This window comes from Calonectris borealis, chromosome 3 (genome assembly GCF_964195595.1).
Source record: "Calonectris borealis chromosome 3, bCalBor7.hap1.2, whole genome shotgun sequence".
Taxonomy (NCBI): domain Eukaryota; kingdom Metazoa; phylum Chordata; class Aves; order Procellariiformes; family Procellariidae; genus Calonectris; species Calonectris borealis.
The window spans coordinates 117,978,343-118,001,380 of NC_134314.1; the positions used below are offsets into that span (position 1 = coordinate 117,978,343).

General features: G+C 40.2%; 1 protein-coding gene across 2 annotated transcripts in view; it reads left to right on the top strand.

The window, feature by feature from the left end:
• AFTPH (aftiphilin) overlaps nt 1-14,605 on the top strand; it is a 47,810-nt gene extending 33,205 nt beyond the window's left edge. Inside the window, exons 7-10 of one of the 2 annotated variants that reach the window (XM_075147621.1) lie at nt 1,622-1,682; nt 3,337-3,420; nt 7,383-7,506; nt 13,375-14,605. In XM_075147621.1, the coding sequence (XP_075003722.1) occupies nt 1,622-1,682; nt 3,337-3,420; nt 7,383-7,506; nt 13,375-13,519 (414 nt within the window). In that variant the 3' untranslated portion in view covers nt 13,520-14,605. The remainder of the gene's footprint in view (nt 1-1,621; nt 1,683-3,336; nt 3,421-7,382; nt 7,507-13,374) is intronic. The other variant, XM_075147622.1, reaches the window with a different exon arrangement.
• The last annotated feature ends 8,433 nt before the right edge of the window (nt 14,606-23,038 follow it).

Below are 23,038 nucleotides of genomic sequence, written 5' to 3' on the forward strand. Positions count from 1 at the left end.
AATTGTCATACCTTCCTCCTTTCTTTTTTTTTTTTGTACAAACCCCTTTTAATGTTAATATATTTTAGGTGTGACAAACTTTAAACAAGCTACTGATGATAGTGATCATTATTTCATCAGGTGTAGCTTCCACACTGCTAACATTATGTTTCCATGCAAATTATTTCAATGCCAGTAACTTCATTACCAAAGCAAAGTGAAAAATGTAGCATCAGCTCCTTAAGCGCCACAGAGTGAATACTGTTCTAATTGTGCTCAGTGCTGGAAATATTTCCAAGTCATTAGATATGAAAGATTTTTCTAGGCAAGGCTTTTACTATAAGTAAACACAGAAATTTCCAGCTCCCTTCATTTTTCTTTCTGTAAACTTCTATCACCTAGCAAAAGCCTCTTACAGTTAGCTTAATTGTACCAAGCTAGCTCAGGTTGCTACAGTCTTGATTCGTGAATCTGCATATTTTTTCAGTGTTGGATAGTTGAAAGTTTTAAAAGTAAAAAAAAAAAAAAAAAAAAAAAATTAAAGCCTGACTTTCTACAAAAGCAAAGAGAAGGTATGTCTCAGCCACTGGAAGCTTGACAACTAGTGATGCATTTTAAATAATGCTGCAGAGAACTTCCATTGCTTTTCTTCCATTAGTGTGATTGTTCTGTTAGAAGTTGAAGGCACATCCTTTCCCAATACTTCTTGACGATTGACTTCACTGAGGAGAGAGCGGAAGTATAATGCGCAAAAGTAGAAAGGTCAACTTATTTCAGATATTTCTGATACTGTCCCATCAGTTTGTGTCCTGAGAATACAGGAGGACAGCACTTGCAAATTGCACTGCACCTGAACGCACTTTCCCTGTAAAGTATGGTCCCTGATGCTTGCTTGATTTACCTGTGTGTGTGCAAAAGACTTAACAAGAGGAAATGAAAAGGCGAGGATGGGCTCCCAGAAGGAGTCAATGTTTCCATGCTCCTCTTGTTCAAGCATTGTTACCAATGGTTTGTTTATATATTGGAATGAGTTAATCGTTAAAGGATAATAAGTCACAGGGTTGTTTGGTTTTTTTTTTTAAAGGGGATGGAGTGGGGAGGGCTAGTTTGTCCCTCATATGTAGGGAATATGTCTCTTAAAAGTAAAACAAACCAAAAGACTTGTGGGATATTTGATGATAATATCATAAAATAACTGATTTTATATATAATCAGGACAAAGCACGGATGTACAGACAGCTTTCACTAATAGCCCTATTCTAAATTTGCCCTATAATTGTGTATAAGTAACTTTTTATGCAAAATGCCTCGTCTTCCATGAAAGTAATAGTAGTTTAACTTTCAACTGTGCTTAAGGTCTTTTTTTCCAATTCATATGTTTTAGTTATTTTGCAGATCCTGTTTGAGTTAGAAGTTACTTAATCTGTACTGTTCAGAATTTAATGAGACTTCCTGTGGTAGAACAAATCTACTTTGAATCTTTAGTGCATATTATGAAAATACACACCTCCCAAAAGTTGGGGCTTGCTCATTTAGTTGTCTTTTTAGTATTTAGACGCTAAAGAATCTGTTGTTTGAACTGCTTTGCATTGTTGTAACCTGAACTGACTATGAAATCTGATTTCTGACTTTTCAACTCTAGGAATCTCTACCACCTGTCCAGTTTGACTGGAGTAGCAGTGGCCTTACTAACCCTTTAGATGGTACGTCTCTCCGTAGAGCCTCTAGCACCAGAGCTAGAGATAAGAAAGCTACAAAGTTCAGACAAACATCTATCTGCTGATTATTTTTTTAAATATACACACACACATATATATAAAAATATATATAATATTTATTTCTTACTCCTAACTTTGGAAATTCAGGCTTTCTTTCTGATTAACTGTGCCCCTACGTGAAGTATTATGTAGTCTGAAAAATACTAAGTTAAGTATTATTTTAGATTCTTGCCATATGCTGATGACACAGTGGCAATATTAACATATACATAACTGCAGATTATAATGAAACTCTGAACAAATGAGCATTTTAGATTGACAAGTTTTACTTCTTAAAAGTTTTTTTCACCAATGAACTATCTCTTTCGACATTCTTTGAATGACAAACTTGTGTATAGTGGCTACTTCAAAGCACAATATTTTAACCACAAACCGTTTGCAAAAGATACACTTCTTGAGCTGAAAGTTTTCAGATTTACAGATAATTTTATATTTCAAAAATGTGACTTCATCTGTTATCACTTTTGTTTATACTCAAGAGCTAATTATAGTTAATATCTTGAATTAAAGAGGTAGCTACAAACATATTTGTATCTGTAAATGTATATAGTTATCACATAGAAGACCCTTCGCCTATGTCTATTTTGATAGCAAAGTGAGTTGTGCCACCACCTCCAGTCTCAGAAATGTAAGTGCATGCAAAGTAAATAAAACAAGTTTTGGAAACTTGTTTGATTGACAGACTAGAAACCTGTAAAGAAACTGATACCTTTATGAGGAGCCTGCTAACAGCAATTAATTCATGACACATAAGTTGTTCAAAAGCAGGCTAAAATAAACTGCATCTCTTACTGCACTGGTGTTGCCTCACGGTGTTGTTTCAGAACATACGGGATGTTAAAAGTTTGGATAGCAATATCATGGTGCTGAAGGAAAGCCTGGATGGACCCTTTTGCTGTTGTCTGGTGTCTTATTACTTCAGTCAATCATCATGCTTTCTTTTTAACAAATAACTTCTTTAAAATGTATCTTGGTTTGATTTCTGTTTTAGTACTAAAGGGGAACAGTATAATTTACCAGTGAGGAACTGGATATGAGTGGCATTTGTACCCTGTGTTCACACTGCTTTAAGATAATTATAATTAATAGCTTAAAGCTGCTAAATAAAACTTTAAAAGTTTTTTTTTTTTTTTGTTCTTTGCTATTTGGGGATCTGCTAAGTCTTCCTGCTGAAAGAATGGCTTTCAATTTCAGTGAGGGGAGAAAAAGCCCACTATATTCTAACTATCAATTGACCTATATATTGTTTCCCTTTAACTGATCACATCTTTCTCTCTGGGTCGTGCTGGTTCTCTTTCATTTTTAGATTGAAATAAATATTTCTATTTTAAAGTTACTAGTGTTGATTTCCTTGCTGCATTGTACATAAGGAAATGTGCACTGAATTAAGTTGTTAACATTTTAGAAGGTACAAACTAATACTGTAAGCATTGTTTTCATGTCAATTTTTAAATTGCGTACTGAGTACTAATTATAACTTGCATGTTCAAGTGTGTGTCTTACCCCTTTTTACACATAAACCCCTCCCTTGGCTTACCTTCTATATGGCTGCCTACCAACACGGTCACTGAATTTCAAGCTAGTGGAGGTTCCACTCTTCTGAACCTTGATTTCTTTGGGCCCGTGGATGACAGTAGCTCTAGCAGCACCACCACAATCCCAGGTCAGCAGAGTGTTAAAACCACAAATGTAATATTATAACGACTTACTAAAAGCATGAGCACATCACTTGACTTTCCTATAAACAAGGAGAAATTTTACATTGCGTTTCTCTAAAATGTCTTTCTGCGTTTTTCCTTTAATCTGTGTTCTGTTTTCTGATGTTTTGTATCGAGTGCGAAGTATTTAAAAGGTACTGTCAGCTCTGTATTTGTCACATACTGAAGGAATGAATGGCTCTTATGCTCTTGCAAATAAGATGTTAAAACGCTTGTTTCAGAAATGAGGAATTTTGAAAGTTAACTTTTCTAAACACTTAAGAAAAAATCGAAAAATGCTGTAGATGTTTTTGATGATTCCCAAAAAATGAGGTTCGTTCTCTGTTCTGAATGAGTGTCTCCAAATTATAGGATTATGATGTTATTTGGAAGTTATGTGTGAATATAAAGTTATGGGGCTTAACATATCACAACCCTGCTGGTGTTTGCTGCTACCAGGAGGTTGGAGATTTTCTTCTTTGTGTGAACTACTAATATTAATGATAAAGTGAAAAAAGTGTTTTAACAACGTTCATAATAGAAAACAAGGATGGTTGCATGTTTGTGGGACATCAGAAGTTCATGAATGTTAATTATAAAACCAAAGCACTTTATCTGCAACTTACTTCATTAAAAGGAGACAAAACCACCACTTTCTCCGTTGAATAATACGTGAAAGTAATTCAATTCATTTATCACATAGTTCTGACATGCTCTGAGTATTTTGCGTGAGCTTGTGAAAACCTACACTTTGAATAAATTTTTGCAGGAATTTAAGGGAACATTTTGGGGATTTATCCCAGTGCATAGGATAAGTAGATAAGGCAGATACTCTTTCAATACAATGCCTGAAGCCATGATAATTATTTTCTTCATAGGAAGGGTTTTTTTCCTCTTAGTGATTTTAATTTAAAAAATAAATTTTTAAGAGGCTTGGGGTTTTCCCACATTTCAAATAAGTGCTTGTAATTATTACTGTATTTTTTGTTTTTAAAAACCTGCTTTTTTAGTTTTGAAATCTGATCACTGAAGGCAATTTTACGGCATCGCATTCCAAATGTCTTTTTATTCCACCCTTGAGAAATGTCATTATCAGATGAAAGATGGCAGGTTTGTCATGGAAGTGATAGGTAGCAAATTCAAGATGCTTGAGTCTTACAGATTCTTTTGTAAGTGTGTGCAAGTCTATCAACATCAAAGTCGTCAGTACCCAGTAGATGTACTGCTCGTGCAGTTGGGTACGTTCTTGTGTCCTGATGGTGTGCACACTTGGAAGCGATTACTGGAGGGATACTCTGTTACCCTTTTATTGCATTTTTTTATGTTGTTGTTGTTTCATCAAGTTACAGGTATTATCACCTTCCTGGTATGCCCTATAGTGCCTTTTTTTTTTTTTTTTTTTGGTTTGGTATTTCTTTCCTCCTGACTTGTTTCTGGGAAAGTCATTTGTTTCTTGGCTTGCAGCTCGTGTGTTTGTGTGTGTGTTTAGGAGCTTTGTGTGGGGTTTGGTTGGCTAACTTTCCTTCAATATCTCATTAAGGTTTTGCAGTGCATTCCTTAAATATTCTCTAATCATTTGAATAAAATGGAGAATATGCAACTCGTAAAAATAACTGAAATAATTGAAAGACAAATTGTTAGATCTTTTGGCTTAAAGAAGAAACCTTTATCAGTAATAGAAGTTTGTTCTTTCTCTGAAGACCTTAATTTCACTTATCATAGATCTACACTGCATTCTTCTCAGTCTGATTTCATCAATAGCCAAAATCACTTTTTATTAAAATTTGCATTCTACATCATGAACAGGGAGTTACTCATTTCTAGTATGTTCCCACAGATTTACTGTATTGTTTTATTTTTCACGTTGATAGTTTAACATAAATCTAGCTAGTAAGAGGTTCCTAAAGAACGGTAAACTGAGCAGTGACATTGCACTACAATGAAAATGAATTCGGGACCATAAATGTGAATACCTAAATGATGTAACTTACAAGGTTGCATTTAACATTTGTTGCGGAGTTGCATGTCAAAGGACTCCTTGATTCAATTAGTTTTACAATTTGTACCTTAATGGGATTTCGCAGGCTTCTGCAAGTCAAAGTGTATTTCTTCAAGTCTTCCTCTCCCTGTTTGAAAGTGGGTATTTTATGGAATAGCTGGGCTTTTTCCTATTTCCAAGTTCTGTAAACATCTGACAATACTTGAAGTCTTGGTATACTGGTCTCAGGACAGTACATATTTTGATGTTTTGGATGAAACGGGATGAAATTAACTTTGAAAATCCAGACTTAAAAAATCTAGGTTGAAAGGAGAACTGATTAATTTCTAATCAACTCCTGTTAAATGGAGCAAATCTTCCCTCCCAGCTCCTGCAGCTTACCCAGATGATTTTCTTATTTTTACTTTTTGGTCAGCTCAGTTTCCTAACAGTGAAAGGGTTAACTTGTGCACAAATGATGAATGGTCAAGACACTGCTTGGGGAGAGTTCATGCAAAGCAGGCATGAGGATTATTAACCCCATCCGTTTGCTCACGTAGTACTGCAATTATTGGGTGGAAAAGGCAGGACAATAGGCACAAGCTTTTTTTTTTTTATTTAGTAATCTTTCAGTATTTCAGGAGTACTTTTAAAAGTGTCTTGATCCAGGCAAGTAAATTGGGTAAAATCATCAGCACATCAGTTTATAAGTGCTGGTTTTATATTAGGTAGCTACATGGGACCATCGTGTGCAAGTATTTGCAGCGTTTGTTCTGCAGTAGCATGAAATGCTTCTGTGTTGTCCAAACCAGCTGGCACTAGTGTTATGCTTGTTTAGAACGCAGATGTCTATAAAACACAATGCTTCTGTACAAAAATTCTATGCTGTTTTTGAAAAATATTTGTAATCGTGGATGGCGCATATGCACACTTCATTTAAACCCACGAAGCATAAAATAGCTGAAACTGTAACTAGAGGAATATCACGAATTCAAAATGCTTCTGAGCAATAAAATGTGTTGTAAGAGTCTTTCCTCTTGATGTATTTTGATCATTCTAATTCCTAGAGACTTTTTTAAAGAAAGCATACTTAATGTCTGGAAGTTCTAGAGCTACTTCCTACTGAGATGTGATGCTTGATATTAAACGTGTAGAATTTCACCTATACGTACGTATTTTTTTGGATGCAGGTTTCCATTGTTTGTATTGTTTTCAGAATGACCTCTGCTGATAAAATTTGAAATCCATTTGCAATGTATGTGATGTCAAAATTTAGCATCTGACTTAAGATATCTGAAACTAGGAAATCAAGGCTGAAACATCCAGATACCTGATGCTTTATAAATACTTGAAAGGTGAAATGGGAGCATAGACTAAAAGTTTTGGTAGCATTATACATATTAGCATGTAACTTTTTAAATGCCGTTCCACTTGTATGTATCATAAAAGCTGCTTTTCCTCACTTAAAAAATTTTTAACACAACCTCTTGTGAAAAGCAAGATACTAAATGCACTCTAATGCATGCCAGCGTTGTGTGTAATCTCTCGTTAAAGAGTTGGTCCCTGTTAACGTGCAGCATTCTTTTAATACAACAGTTGAGTTGAAGTAATTGAAACAGTCCATTTTAACACAGCTGACAACTTTACAGGTGTTTCACTCTAAAAGGTAAACCAAATTTATTTTGTTTACTCTTAGACTGAGACCTTGTATGCCAGACTTGATCCAATGTGTGTGTTTTGTAGTACAACTAGAAAAGCTACTGAAAAAGGGTGGGGAGAGAGGGACAGCGTTTCAGAAACGCAGACATGTTCTGTCATGTTCTTTTCATGTACCTTGAAATTATAAATGATTCAGATGTTTACAGAAAACAGTCTTTAGCAAGTTGGTCTGTGGCTAATTATGGCTATACTTGCTTCCAACCATCACTGATTATCATTTTATACTATAAGGTGTGGATCCTGAGTTGTATGAATTGACAACCTCAAAACTGGAAACTTCCAATGCAAGCAACAGAGTGACTGATGCGTTTGCAAGACTCATGTCCACAGTGGAGAAGGCAAGCACGTCCACAAGGTAAATACTCGTTGTTGCACTTTCTTCTTGTTTTCCTGAGGGTGGCACGAAATGTGAGGAGTGTGTGTGTGTGCTGTTTTAGGTTAGAAGTTCTTGAATGATCAAAAGGCTTTAATTTAATAATTACATTTAAATATGAAATTCATAGTACTGTAGTTCATATTTCGAATTATCATAGAACTCTAAAATAAGATGGGAAACAGTTCATGAGCTGAAAGAAGAAGATCACTAGGACATAAGTTGAAAAGCTAGAGCCAAAGACTGAACTGGAGGAAGCAACTTTCTGAAGAACAGAGCTGATTCCTAAGACTGGAAGGGTAAACTGAACCACGCAGTTCAGTGACCTAGGACTTTGACAGAAGACTCTCCGCGGTCTTCTGTGTCATTTATAGATACGGAATGTTCCACAAGTAAAATGATAAAACTGACTAATAATTATGACAATATTTGTCCTTTCCCATATATTTCTAGCACCTGTCAAAACTTCAGTGACCAAACGTCAGATTGATTTTGGTGTTGCAAGTTAAGGAGCGAGTGTGTAGTTGGTTTAGGATGTCCTTTCTGCTTCATGGATCTCATGTGAAGTTCTGTACTTTTTTTGTAGGTAAAGTCTATATAAAGGCTTTAGGTGTCAAATGTCTTCCTGTTGAATGGGTACAGAATAGTCTCTCCTTTTATAAGCTTGTATTCTTTGGGTTTATTTTTTGAGTCTGTATCTTAGCAGTAGAATCCTGGACTGTCTTAACATGTAATTAATGTCTGTGCCCATTAAAAGAATCGCTGAGTGAGTCTCACCAAGGAAAACATTTCTATTGTTGAGGAAGTGCATGCCTCAACATGCAACAAGTATTAGTTGCTTTGCAACTAATAGATAGTAACATATCCTCACTCGTAAGTGAGCTTTAGGGTTTATTCAGCATTCTAAAACTAAATAGATGCGTTTCCATGCAGCATAGCACTTAGAGAGGAGGCACAGTTGAAGAGTTGTGGCAAAGACAGTGATTTGTAATGGTGGGAGATAGCTGGCTTTCTTAAAAGGACTAAAACTATAATTTTCAAGAGCTCTTTTAAAACATGTTCTTCCATTGAGAAAACTATCTTGCTAGTTTCCCTGCAGTGAAAATATTCAAAGTGAACATTGAACAAAAAAGATCAACAAGCGATGAAATTTCAAGGGAGAACCAGTAGAGGGAACTCCACACTTCAATGCTGATTTTTGTGTTTCGGCTTTTGGATTACCTATTTTTCTATCCATGGAGTGCATATACTCTTTCTGAAGATACACTAGTGAGAAAGTTTGACTTTCACTAATTAGAAAACATAGTTACAGTTGAAATATAATATTTATTTAAGTCTAGTTTAAAAGTAACCACAAATTCACAGCAGGAGATACAAACTCCAAATGTATCTTTATTAATTATTTTATCTCCACTCATAGATTTGTATCTGCTTGCTTGCTTTAAGATGTCTTAGCTTACTTCTTCTTTACAAAGGAACAGGGACGTCTGCTTTGCTTCAATGAATGTTGACCTTCATTTTTCTGTATTGTTGTTTTTTTTAATGAGGGGTTTGGGTTTTTTCCAATGCTTCCACGGTGCCCTTGAAACTCTTACTTGCACTGTTAAAGCTCTTTATCCAGATGTCAAAGTTCTTCCCCCCCCTTCTGGAGAGCATTGCTTACTGATAGGAGGAGGTTCTATATCTGTGCTGTAGCAATATATTGGGCTGTAGGAAGAGGCTGGGGACCTCAGACTTGGCGTTTAAGTTCAGACACACACAAGGATTAGCTGTTTTAAAGCAGCTGTTTTCACTGTTCAATACACTTTGTATGTTTTTGTCAACTCTGAATTTTAAAAATTTCAAGTGGTTTTCTTCTTTTTTGATTTCATGCTCTCCAAAAGAAAAGCAGTCTGTTTCTTCTGTTTTTCAAGCTAGAAACCTTCAGAGATATGAGAAGGTCTTATCTCAGCAGTATGCCAAATATGTTGCAGCATGTTAGCTTTTTCTAATAAAATTGTTTTTCTTCTGAAGTTTTCTTATTCTTTCTTAATGAACTGGAGACTTTAAAATAGGAGTGGCTGGGTACAGCCAGCTCAACAAGGATGAGTTTCATGCACCAACCTGGAAATAAGGACTATTAGCTATTCGTGATAACTGATTAGGGAAAACGTGGCCAGTGTCAGCTTCAGTTGTGCTAATGCTATCCCCTGTCGGTCTGTAACTCATCTGAAGTCAGGATCTTTGAGGATGAAGTTAGAGTGAAAATACCATTGTTCAGCTGTAGGAAGGCATGTGAAGGGTCGTCTTTGTCTGCAATAGCCCCATCTTTTGCTTGCAAACCCATCTGTTGAAGCTGGAAAGTCAGTTTCTCAGAAGGAAAGTGTTGGGAGAGGAGGGGAAACCCCCCCCTCAGCTGGAGCCTGCAACCTTGATGGCAGCAGTAAGTGTTGAAGGTCAGGGATCCAGTACAGCATTCCGCTGAGACTCCGCAGCCTTGCCCAGTTCCATAGCATTGGCAGAGATCAAAAGTTTATCTGCTGTCTTTTTGAAAGAAAGCAGAGCACTGATACCTTTCCAAGAAATGGCCAAAACCCTCATTTAAACTGGAAATACTCCTTGTGGGCGGTGTTGGATGGAGCAGGCTAACTCTTACTTAGTGATTTTTCTTTTTTTTTTTTTTAAAGTGCATTTCTCTAATCAGCTCATTGTTGCTATTAGAGCCTGGCCTTGCTGGTGCTATCTGCAAAACCCTTTGCAAACATGAGAGATGACTGAAGTCCTCAAAGACTTGAACGCTGCAGAAAGGGGTTGGAATGCAAAACAGAACAGTGAGGTGTCAGTGACGCATCGACAAAGCATTCCCTATTTCTTGCTAAATTTTCTTCCAACAACTCTCCTGCCTGTCAGTCTGGCTAATTTCTTGCAGCTTAGTGTTAACATGCCTTTGAAAAGGAAACTTCATGCCAACAGGTAGAGGGACTTGCAGTTACTTGCTTGGGTAGGGGCATCCCCTCTGTCTTGGGGAGATGGGGGCAAAGTATTCTGTAAAAGGTAGTTTTAATATCTGAATAGGCAGGGACCCTGTTTTGAGCCAGGGCTGGGTCCTTTAATGGTTTAGTAATCAAAAGTTCTGGTTCCAAAGCAGACAGAGGTAGTACAGCTGCCACTGGCAATCCACTTGGGTGTCCATTCTGTAAGCCACGGTAGCTAGAAATGAAGAGTGCATAAGTAGAAGCTCTGCAATGGCCCCCCACAGACCAAGGTTTAGCAAAAGAATCTCTTGACAGTGGGAACATCTTCATCAGACGTGGTGACTGAAATTAATGGACCTGACATGGTTCTCTCTTGCCTCTGTCGTAAGGCATCATGGTTATTCGGCAATTTGGTAAGTTTTAAGGGTAAAAACAGTCTGCAGTGATGATGCTACTTTGTCTTTTAAGTTCAGAGAGTTAGTGAGTAATTCTTTAAGGTTTGCTCTGATGATTTTTGCTACCGAAGGTGCTGACTGTTACCCAGAAAGGGTACTTGCAGTGTCCAGTTTTATCGTCTTCCGGAGCAACCTGCCCCTCTCCATTGAGGAATGGAGACTTTAGGCTGTCTCATCCCCCTCTGCACTGAGATGATTTAAAAAAAGGTTTTGAGCCTCATTACCAAGCGATTGTTTCTATAGCTGTAACTTGGTCATAGTTAAACAACGTTTGCTGTGTAAGTGTGTTAGCATGTCCTTCTTTATAGATACTTTTTACAGAGTACTTTAAGTAGATAAATTACTGCAAAGGGTCTCCAGCCAGGAGGGGAGCATTCAGTAATCGGGCGAGATTCACATCTGACTGTGCTCACTGGTGTGCATGTTCTGCGGTCATGTTGCAGAGACCAGCTAGTACAGCAAGAGCAACAGCATCGTCCTGTGATAAAGGTCCTCCGTATCATCACCAAATAAAATGCAGCACTGCCTCTGGGACCCAGCAGTGCCACTTCTTAGCATGCCACAATTGAGCAGAGGAGGAAGAGGCATATAAATAGCAAGGAGTGTGTGAGCTCCATCTCGGTGCCTGATTAACAATTACAGGAACTCCTTTTAATGCAGATCTCTGAGTCAGCCCTCTTCCTTTGGCTTCCTCTGTCAAACTCTCCTTTGTTAGCTGTAAGTCCTTGATCACCAGGAGTTTGTACCTTTAAGAGGCTTGTGGTAAGTGATTACTAATAGTGGCACCAGATGCTGATAACACAGTGGTGGGTGACAACCACATTTCAACAGCTCAGAGATAGTCCTTCGAGTGCAAACAGAGCTGACTGTGGAGTTGCTAGAGAAGGAGGCACATGTTGGCTCTCTGCTTCTTCCTTCAATAAATCCAGCTCACAGCTTTGTTTATCCGCCAGAATTTGGTAATCTGCCTAGTCAGTGGCTCATGAAATTCCACTGCAGCAGAGAAAAGAAAATATTGCTATTCTAGTGAAGGAAAGTCAGATTTAGTATCTAGGCTGCCTCATCTAGAGATCTTTCATCAAGTGGAGATTTCAAGTAGCAAACAAAAGTGATAGTTCAGTGTCAACACAATGATCAGCGATGTCAAGGATGAGTTTGACTCCAGCTCTTTTTTTCTTCTCCTCCTAGCTAAGAAATTCTGAGACTGCTGCTGAAGCAAACACGTAGCCCCTTGTTTTCCCTGGTCTCTGATCAGTTCAGGAAACAATCCTGATGGGTGCTGACAAAAGAAAATAAAAGTACATGCTGCTTTGTGATCGGAGTGGTGACTGCCCTCTCATGGGCTCAGTTTAAAGTTTATAGATAAGACGAGCCATTGAAAGGAAATTTCTATAGGTTCAAGCCTTTTGACTCAGCTTTTTGCCCCAAAGATGGGGGAGCGTATTCAGCTAGAATTTCTAATGTTGTTACAGGGTGCAGCAGGTGCCTTTTTGGAACTGGAATAATGTTTGATGGAATACTCAGGTTTTCTAGTAAAAGGCAGCGTTCTTCAAGATAAGCCAGACATCTGTAAACTATGAGTGTTTGGGGAGGGGAGGGAGACTGCTGTAGCAGTCTGAGCCAGTCTTCATTTTACTTAGGAGATGTGAGTTTCTTGCATAATAGTGAGAATCAAGCAACGTGGGATTCAGACCTCTTTATTCATTTGCGTTCAGTAACTCTTGTGAATAATGCAAAAGGCAAAGTAAACACCAGTGATTCCCAAACTGCTGTATGTATCATTATGGCTACACATACTACTGCACTTCAAAGCAAGTAGCTACAAGTTGTGAGCCACCTTTTGCTGCTGATGAGCCCTAGGGGAAAAAAGGGTTTGTGGATCACGATGTAGAGCGGTATGATGTATAATCTGAGTACGGTCATGTCAGAAACACAGCATAAGTACCTTCTTTTTCTTTTAAAAGTATTAAGTAAGTTAGGAACTCCTTAATGTCCTTTCAAGATTTTTCCATTTTATTTTGAAAGATTATACTGAATTTAGGTCGTTTAGAACTAATGCTTCTATTGTCTTACCCCTAAAGTATGGGCATGGTTGTTTCTTCAAGTGAATAGTCCCAGAATAGCATGCTGGAACCTGCCAAAAAAAAAAAAAAAAGAAAAATATATAAAAACTAGTATCTGAATAGGAAATCTTTTTTTTTTTCTTCTTCCCCCTTATTGCAAGAATATTCAGGAACATTTTGCTGACTTTCTATGTTAACATTTTGTTGGTAGGCAGGTAGGTATTATAACATTAGATTTCCTTTAAGTAGCTTACAGAAGTGCCTATCAGTGGGAGATGAACTGCCAGAACATTGCTTCAATCAGTGGTTCTTTCAGTGATCCAAGGGATATCGGGTACTGGATTAATGCACTCTGTTTTTTTTTTTTCTTCTCAACAGGAAGCCTAAAAAGGAAGAACATCTTAGTGAAGAGGCTGCCAAGGTGATTTCTAGCCTTCCTGACTTAACTTTCATGCATGCCAAGGTGTTGATGTTCCCAGCCACATTAACACCTTCAACAAGCTGCCAAGAAAAGGTAGACTAAAGTGATGTGAATTGGACGTTTTCTATTGATTTTTTTTCCTCTTCCCTCTGTGGGTCGTAAAAAGCAATCTTGCTTTAATTAAAAAAAAAATCAAGTTCAGATGATTTGTTGGTAAGCAGCACTAGAAAGGTATACATAGTAATGTATATTTATTTACATACTGGAGTCCTAAATTTATATTAGAGAAAAATGTAAATAATTGGGGGTAAATCTTTTTGAAGATCTATTCTTTTTGTTGTGCTGGGGTGTATACATTTATGTCTTTGTGAAATACACTGGTAGTGTCCTTCTTACAAAACTTTAAAAAGTTTAAAAAAAAAAAAAATTCTAGAAACACATAACGAAAGATTCAATCTTCACAATCTGTGAAGTCCCCCTTAAAGGTTTTCAGATTGCATTGAGCATCTTTTTCTTTCCTGCATATATTAAAATACGTGTTGCTGGGAAAAAACCAAAAGGTTACATTGTCCCTCTGCAGGTTTTCACTTATTGTTGTTTCTTTAAAATCCAGTAATTCCTTTTGTTTTTTAACAAGCTTAAGATGTGTTTTTCCTTTTCTTCTCCCCCATCCCCTCCCCCTGTTTGATTGGTTGGCTGATCAATTTTTATGTTCTTAAACTTCAATAGTATGGCTCTGTCACTATATAGCCTTTTGAAAGGTATGCTGTCAGTAATTTCTTGTTCCAGTTATGGATCACTGTCTACAGTTGATTTTTTTTTTGGGGGGGGGGGGTCATTAGAAGGTTGTCTGCTTTTAATCAGTTTGATTTGGAAAAGAAGGACCAAAACTATATGAATGTCTTACAATGAAATTTACCTGTTAAAATTTTTTTATGTTCTGTTGTACCACTATTCCTGTTTGATTTTGCACAGTGTAAAATGACATAATCATAGATTGCTATGGTTTTAGGCTGTATATACAGTAAAAAACTATGGGTTGTAAATGTCTGGGGAAATTCCTATGGAAAAAAGAGAGCTATGTAGAAGAACCTCTAAAAAAGGTCAATGTGCATGCCCAAGGTCTTTTGAGATTTAAGTGTGTAAATTTCCTTTTAGCTTACACAAAATAAAATAATTTAAAAGATACATATGTATATAGTCTGCTATCTTTTTATACAGAATGTATAGATTATTCATGTTTCTGTGGAAGGTAAAATCGATGCACTGCATTAACAGTAGAACCTTGTAATTTGTATTGCGCAGTCCCACAAAACACACCTATCGGGGTCCTGCAGAAGGAGAAGCAGACTTTTCTTTAATTGTCCTGTCTCTTTGAACGCGTTGTGATGTAGTCTTTTATTCCTGTCTCCAACTTGTCTTCTGGCTTGTAGGGCAATGTGGCTCAAGACATGTCAGTATTTTGGGTTAGAGACTTCTTCGAAGTAATTGGCAATCCTCAGCTGTAAGAAACACAAATTATGCTGAGATGGGAAAGGACAACTGGTTTTGCCTATTTCTTAGCTGGAAATAAAAATGTAAACTTAGCATTTGCTTAGGTTTCCTAACATGTTAGCTTGCACTGTAGCTCCTTCAGCAATATCTCTTCAGAGGATATCGGTGGACTGTCTGCAGGTAAGGCATGCTCTGGGTGCTGATATTTCTTGAGGGTGCTTTGCATGAGCATCGACTTGCCCATGTCTAACCTTTACTATGTGCACAGCTCTTTAAGTGCTCAGTAGTCACCACCAGTTCATCACTTAACATACAGTTCTGAGAAATCTCCAATGCATTATCTTACCTCTTCTTTGAATTCTTTATCGTCTGACAGCACTTGGGTCAGAAAAGTTAAAGTTTGAGTGTGATGTCCTCAGCTGGTAAGCTGAAATGTTGTCCTTGCAAATGGAAGCTTTTTCCTTCTTGAAACGTCCTCGAGAGATGAGCGCTGGAGTTTCACCTTTGTGAACGCAGGAGTTTCAGTGAGCGGTGGCTACTCAGAATTGAGAGTGCAGCTCCTACGGTTGTGATAGTTAATTTGTAAAGGCTAAATTGGCTCCTTTGCCCTCTAATTAGTACTGCAGCGTACAATGCTATGGTATCAAACTGCACCCTGTTGTAGCTGAAAAGGTTTATGCAAAAGCCATCTGCTTTACCATGTAGCCCCAAAAACACTTCTATTTGCTGCTTCTGCAGATTTTCGTTACAGTAGTGACTTGATGCCTGTTACACGTCAAAATTAGCTTTGCTAATCTCACAGGTTTAGCATAGTATTCTCTAGGGCGTGCTTATTATATCATTCAATTCTGGTGTTGGGCTGCTGGAGGTTAAAATCGGTCCTTTTGTTTTCATAGCTGTGGCGTGTCCCTTGGAGCCAGAGTAGTGGTATAGCTGCAGCAGAGAGCTATAGCTATTGTTTCAAGGAGAATATGTTTAGGAGCTGACTCATGATCCTTGTCTGGCAGCAAGTGGACTGAAGTATTAAGGAGAGGTGGGGGTGGAAGTGCCAGCTGCAAGTTGATCTTTAGTCTCCTCACAATTGCCTCTAGAGGCAGCTGCCCATTTGTCTTCCAGTCTCCAAGTGCAGTACTGGTGGCCCACCGTAGATGGGGGAGGGGGAAGAAATGGCAGCGAGAAAAGGAGATTTCTGTTGTGACTGATGTACCAATCTGAAACTTTGTGAAACCTGGTACTACCTAGAGTGTGTTTATGGGGTTTTTATGTTCTTCCTGCCCGAAAAAAAAAAAAAAAAATTGCATCCCACGGACCTTCACACTGCTGAAAGACATAAATCTTCCATCTAAATTCAGCCTTTTGAGGTGGATGCTGCTTGCCTTAAAACATAGCATTGCTTTTTGTCTCCTAGCTTAACCCCCCTTCTTTCTTGTTGATTGTGGGATGGACAGACAAGCTCCTCTACTTCTCTCCTCCTGTCTTGTACAGGCAGCTTTGTTCTTATGCAGAAAGTTTTGTCTAGCAGATTCAGCTGCGTGGGGGTTGTCCTTCCATGCTGTTCCCATTGAGACAGCGTGCCTTATCTAGTTTAATCTTGCCAGTAGGTTTATGGGCAGGATGGTAATTGATACTTTTTGCACATACGTGTTGCTGTGCATTGTCATCAGACATGTCAGTCTGTATCACATTCACTTGAGAACTGGTGTCATTTAATAGTGAGGCGCTTATATGCCCATCCAACAGAAGCAGCAGAGGACAACTCGGTTCAGATGCAATTGCCTGAGTTGGAACACGGCCATGAAGCAACGTCCAAAACTCCCACTGTGAAGCGAGCTGCAGGCCCCTGAATGACTGCTAAGAAGAGCTGGACTCTGCTTGTATTATCCAAAAGACTGCACTCTGATGCTCAGTCGTTCAGCGCTGACTTATCGGGGGCATTACCACCTGCTGCAGGTGTTAGCAGTGCTGTACTTCCCACAGCACTTGAAACGTTAAGACCTTCTCAGAATATCATTAGCTTGACAGATTCGTTTTGAGATGCCAAAAATAAAGCTTACAAATAATGTACGTAGGTGCCCTCAAATGCAATTAGCATGTACTGAAGTTAACCCTTCATCTCATTGGATTGTCGTACAGAATTTTACCTGATAATGAAATCGGCATGTGGAAAGTTTTGTTGTTGGACTGCCGCCCTTGGGCGGAATATCTAGTAGTCTTTATAGGATGCGAGGGAGACTTAGCTCAGTGTGTGTAAGGTGGATCAGCCTTGGCCCAATCGCTTACATCTAGGTGCAACTCTTTTGTGCCAGTTCTGCACCTCTGCGTAATTATCTTTTAAATTTCAGAGCAGCCTGAAAATACAGGATAGTTGCAAAATGCACTTGAATATAATTTATAAAAGCTTACGGCATCTAATAATTGCATAGTACCTGCTGGGAGTGGCTGCTACAAAAGCTGCGAAGTTTTTCATAGTCTGGCCTCTGTGCTGAAGAGCACAGCCACTAAAGGCAGCGAGCAGCCTGATCTGCTCCCTTAGATGAACCTGGAACATGAAAGGAGATGGGGAGAAACAACACATTCAAATTCAGAGGGCTAAAAACAGGGTGAGGAGGAGCTGGAAGAAAATATAAAGCAAGAGCTCAGGAGAAGCTCTGAGTAGGGGAAATAAGAAGGTGAAGGAAGACTCGGAGCGTAGGCAGCTGGGATAGCTATAGGAAGAGCAGGTGGTGGAGAAAGTGGGATACAAGCATGAGGAGCAGGGGCATTTGGAGAGGAAAGAAAGCCTGGGATGGATTACAGGCGCACACACTGTGCCCACTGGCTGTGTGTCTCCAAAATCTGGAACTGAGCCTCAGAGACCCAAGTCTCTGTGTTACTGTACTGCAGAGAAAATGTGTCAAACCCGTTGGGTGAGTGTAAGTTGCATGCGTCGCAACAGCCTGCTATTGCTAGCAATTATTTTTGGTAGAGAGCTGGACTGCAGGCATAAGGGTTTAAATGCAGCTGCTGGTGCATGTTTTAGCATTGATACAAGTCCAGATGTTACAAGACCTTTTTTTAAAAATTATTTTTAAATAAGGAGGTACGTTATAAATCCAGACTGTAGGTATAAAATCAAATCCTCAAAAGCTAAGCTCCGCTGCTGTGATTTGGAACTGCAGCTTCAGTCCTGTCATGTATCTGCAATGCATCTTACATATCATCCTGTCTTCACCCAATCCTTGCCTCATGCCCTGCGCAGATTTATTCTCTGAATCAGTGTAATGCAGTGAAACTCTTCTCTGCAGGGCCCCTGCTTCATATAGCTGGAGAGAAAGGGTGGCCTTATGTGGAAACTCGGGAGAGTGGAGTGCAATGCTCTCCTGGCTTGAAGCAGCTGGCCATGCCAGCTTTTTTGCAGGAGGTCACTTGTGCATTTCTGTCATTTGGTGCCCAGCATGAGTTGCCTGATTGGGATGTGCAGAAATGCTAATTGCTCCGGGATGTAGCTTAAGCAGTTAGAAGCTTTGCTTGTTTGATATACAACCAGAGCTCTGCGACACCAGGGGTCAGGTGCATGTGCTAAGCACCTGAAACTGCTGGAGCTCTTGTTTTCATCTTGTCAACCTGTTCTTAAATCTGTAATACACGTTGTTATCCATGCGTTACAGCAGGGTTGCAAAGATCAACTCTGTTTGAAATGCCGTGCTCCTCTCTGTAGTTTGTCAGTGACATCTGAGAAGGACTCATCTGATATAGGTGTCACACACATCTCAAAGGCATAGGGGAATGCTCACATCTGGATTCACTATATGGTCACCAAAGAGAAGTATGTTCCTAGTTTAGGGGCTCTGAATCTTCCTCTGCAGACCCACTGATTTTGTCAGGACCGTACTCACCTAACATTAGGTCACATGTTAGATGCGCGGAGGTTCCTAATACTATACTCCACATAGGAATTGGATTGTGTGCCTTAAATAAGGCTTGGGACTACTTGTAGAATGTGAAGGGGAAAAAAAAATACTTCCCATTGAACTAAAAGAGACTGTGGTCCTGTGGAAAACAAAATCATGAGACTCTGTAACTGAAGACTTATTCAAAGGCGAGTCAAATTAAGGTGGTATAGATATTTTTGAATATTTGCCTAAGCAGACTTAATGATCCTAACGTGATTTTCCATGTATTAATGATCCTTTTGGCATAGTTTTATATGTTTAGAATACATACCTACATGTGCAATAAACTGAACTGAGGCATCAAAATGATGCTGACCCTCTCGGGCTATGTGGCTAAGGTACTCTGCTGGGCTTCCATGTGTGTCCTCACTGTGTGACCAAGGTGGCATTTGCTGCTGACCTTCTACGCCTGTGCTAATGCTGGCAGGTCAGCTCTTGTGACTGCTCCTTAGTTGTTAGGGCTTGGACCATCGGGGGGTCTATTAGTACGCATGCACGCGCGGTCCCACGCTGCAAGCATCTGCGTGGTTGGTGCCAGGTCCAGCAAGTAAATCCCCTCAGAATACAAGTAGGTTTCCTAGCAGGATTGTTGTCATTGTGTGAGCCTCACCTCCCATATTTAAAGCAATGAAGTTATTAAACGGGAAGGGAGGGGAAGCAGAGGGGCAGTTTCAGCTCAGCTCAGCAGCCTTGTCTGTGTCTTTGTCTCTGCTTTTCCAATGAAATGTGTCTTAATTATTTTTAAATCTTTAAGTGATAAAACACTTGGTGTTTGTTTCCCTCAGACAGTGAAGAACTGCGGTGAGGGCAGCTTACTGAAGCCAGGTGTGGTTTTCAAGATGCCCTTAATCTTATAAATGGCAGGAAGTGTTGTCTTGCCTGAGCTGGACTTCAGAAGGCGTTACACAAGGGGAGAAAAGCAAGTTCTTTGGATCAGACCTTCATCGGTTGACTGGCCTCCAGCTGCTCAGGAGGATGCCTTGTAGGAAAAGGAGTTGTCCAGCATACCTCAGGTAGTTATAGAATCATAGAATCATTAAGGTTGGAAAAGACCTCTAAGATCATCGGTCCAACCATCAACCCAACACCACCATGCCCACTACACCATGTCCCTAAGTGCCTCATCTACACGTCTTTTAAATACTTCCAGGGATGGAGACTCAATCACTTCCCTGGGCAGCCTGTTCCAAGCCCTGACCACTCTTTCAGTGAAGAAATTTCTCCTAATGTCCAGTCTAAACCTCCCTTGGCACAACTTGAGGCCAGTTGTGGCCTTGTGCCGTAATACAGAGAGCACCACAAACCTTACTGCGTTACAAATCCTAAAGGCCACTGTGGTGTTCAGCTCCGTCCTAATGAGCCGCGCTGTGTCAGAGCTGGCCTGGCTCTAGCAGAGGGGTAAGCCTTTTGGACTTGTATATTGGGAAGAACAAGCCCTCCCATCCCACCCCAACCACTTTTGGTGGCATTGTTACAGCACCTTGTGCCTCTTTGGGGAATTTACCTGTAACGGAGTCCAACTCTAGTAGTAAAAGAAACCAAGAAATTGGCTTCTCCAGTGCTAGTCCCCGTGATATTTCTAATTAACTGCAGCCTGTTCAGATAAATATCCAAAAGAAGATGCTAGTCAGAATCTGCCCTGTTGCTTGGGATAGCAACAAGTCTTGGACACAGGGAAAGGGGGGGCAGTCCTGCTGCTCCTGCCTTACAACTTTATCCCAGCGTGCTTCTCCAAAATCAGTGGACAGCTATATGGTCAGAGGAGCAGGTTGATGTACGGTGGGATGTGCAGAAGACGCCTGTGTGGTCGTGGCAGAACTGGCTCTGTCTAGTGTCTATTCTAGTGTCCCCTCGGGCTGTCACTCAGGTCTGCAGAGCTGTGATACTGACTGAATTGTAATTTTTGCTGTGGTTGGAGCTGGTTTTTCAGGTCTTTTTCGGTTGGGGAAAAGGGTGTGAGGAGACTGCCTGGAAAGAACAAGTGAATGCTGGCAGCTGTGTGCAGACACTCCACGAGTAGTTGGACTGCTGATTTTCTTACTCCTTTATACTCACCAGTCCAAGGAGTTTACAGAAGACAAGGCAAGAAGTTTTGCTGGATCTCTTCCTAAGGCCCTTCAGCTCCTCACAGCAGTCTTGGAGAAGAGTCTGGAGCAGCTTCCACAGGCGTTCAGAGCAGAGTGGAAAGTATCTAACAGGCTCTTTCAAAAATGCAAAGGCTGGCTCAGAGTCCATAAGGCCTTTTCTGATCATATTTTGGCTTTTAAACTACAGGGAGCCTTAGCACAAATACAAAAGCATGGCTGTTTTGGAAACAAATCAAAAGCAGACATGAAGTGTCCCCCCCCCACACACCTTCAAACCCTCCCTTTCCTCTCCTTCTGCAGCCCCAAATCTCATCAAACGTTTTGTCCCATTCTCAGCAACTTTGACCTGAAATCTATTTGCACACGAATTCTACTACCAAAAAGGTTTTTTTTTTTTTCATGGCTGTGTTATTTTACTGAGTGCAGGGACTGTGTTTTCATTAGGAGCACTAAAGCCTTTTGTCACTTAGTTAATGCTGAAGCAAGTTAAGAATCAACATGCAGCTGGCGGTGGTGTTTTGCAGCTGTTAGGACTATTGCAGGTTACTCCACTTTCTCTTGGACTGAGCTGCTTCCCTCTGACAATGGCAAAATGAGCAGTTGTATGACTGCTTTGTGCTCTTAAGGGTATGTTTTTCTCTCCTTTTCCATTTTTTGGGAGGTATCCCCTCTCTTTCTCTCCTTGTCCACTTAGATCAAGTCTATTCTGGCAACTTTCCTCCTCCTTTGGCCAGGGAGGATGAAGCAGGGTGGAAAGGGAGGAACAAACAGCTGTCCTTTAGGTTTCAAATCAATGCAGCTCCTTAGCAGGCTGGCAGTGTGAGCTCAGTCATTAGGAAAGCTGCCCTTTCATTCAGGAGGTGGCCTGAGCCAATTCTCCCCCAGTCCAGGACCAAAGAGTTAGGGAGTTTGGTCCTTTCCAGCTTGTAGGACTATTGCAGCTGGCATAGGCTCCTATTCCCAGTGTTTCATTCATGCGGTGCACTGGAGGACCACGTTGGCACTTTGGAGGTTAGCCTGTCTCGGGAAACTACTGAAACATTGCAGTGTGCGTGCTTGAATTCCCTTCTCTTCGTGAAAGCCATCTTCCCCTGAGATTGGGAGTGGATGTAGGAAGGAGATCGGGATTTTCCAATTGAGCCCTGCTTGGGTTAAACCTCTGAGTTGAGCAGGTTTGAAGAAAACGAGATGGATGGGATCAGCCCCGCAGGTGCTGTTAGTACTGTAGTTCCCCTTGGCCTGCATGGGCGGTGCTGCGTAGCAGGCGGGGGTCCTGCATGTAGGGATAGGAATAGTGAATACCTGAAGCTCCGAGTGATTTCTGCAGGACTTGCAGACCTTACCTCAGTCCTGGCGAGACAGATGGCATTTGCCTTTGCCTTCTGAAAAATGTGCTGATCCCCTTGCAGTTTTTTCTGTAAACTGCATGTGGGTCGTGGCTCTGCTAAGCTGGTGTGTTGCCTGTTGGGTTGCATTGTATCACTTAAACGTGCAGGAAAATATACTGAACCCCCGGGAGAAAAATAGTCAGACCAGAGTTAGACTGATGCACACTTAGACCCGCACTAGCACCGGTGAGGTTTAGCGCTGCCCACGCCAGCCTAATGGCACCGCAGTGTTAGGGGAGATGGTTCAGGACTTGCTGTCAACCTGTTTCTGAGCATTCTGATCTCTGAAGCGTGTTTTGATTTCAGGGATGTGAGTGGGGAGGATGGCAGCTGAAATCTCATTAGCAAATAAAAGGCCTTGTGTGCAGAAATCTGCCTCGCTGACGTCTTGATCTTATTCCATCGCTTCTGATCAGCAGGGTTGAAAATTCATTCTGGTTTTGCAAGTGTGAACACAGTGTCACTACCTGGTTTACAAGCGACGGTGGAAAGAGCTGTGGTGTGCAGCGGCAAGGGGGATTTTAGCATGTTTACAGGAGGAATTTTACAGGTTTCCCAGTGTTGCTGTTGGAGAAGTTCGTTTTTTTTGAGGGATACAGAAAGTGCTGTCTACAACTAAGGGATTTGAAAGATAAATATGCCCCTAGTAAGACAGCAGATCCCATTTAGCTGGAGAAAGGTTGATTAGTGGAAAAAGTACTTCTTTCTCAGGTGCTCTGT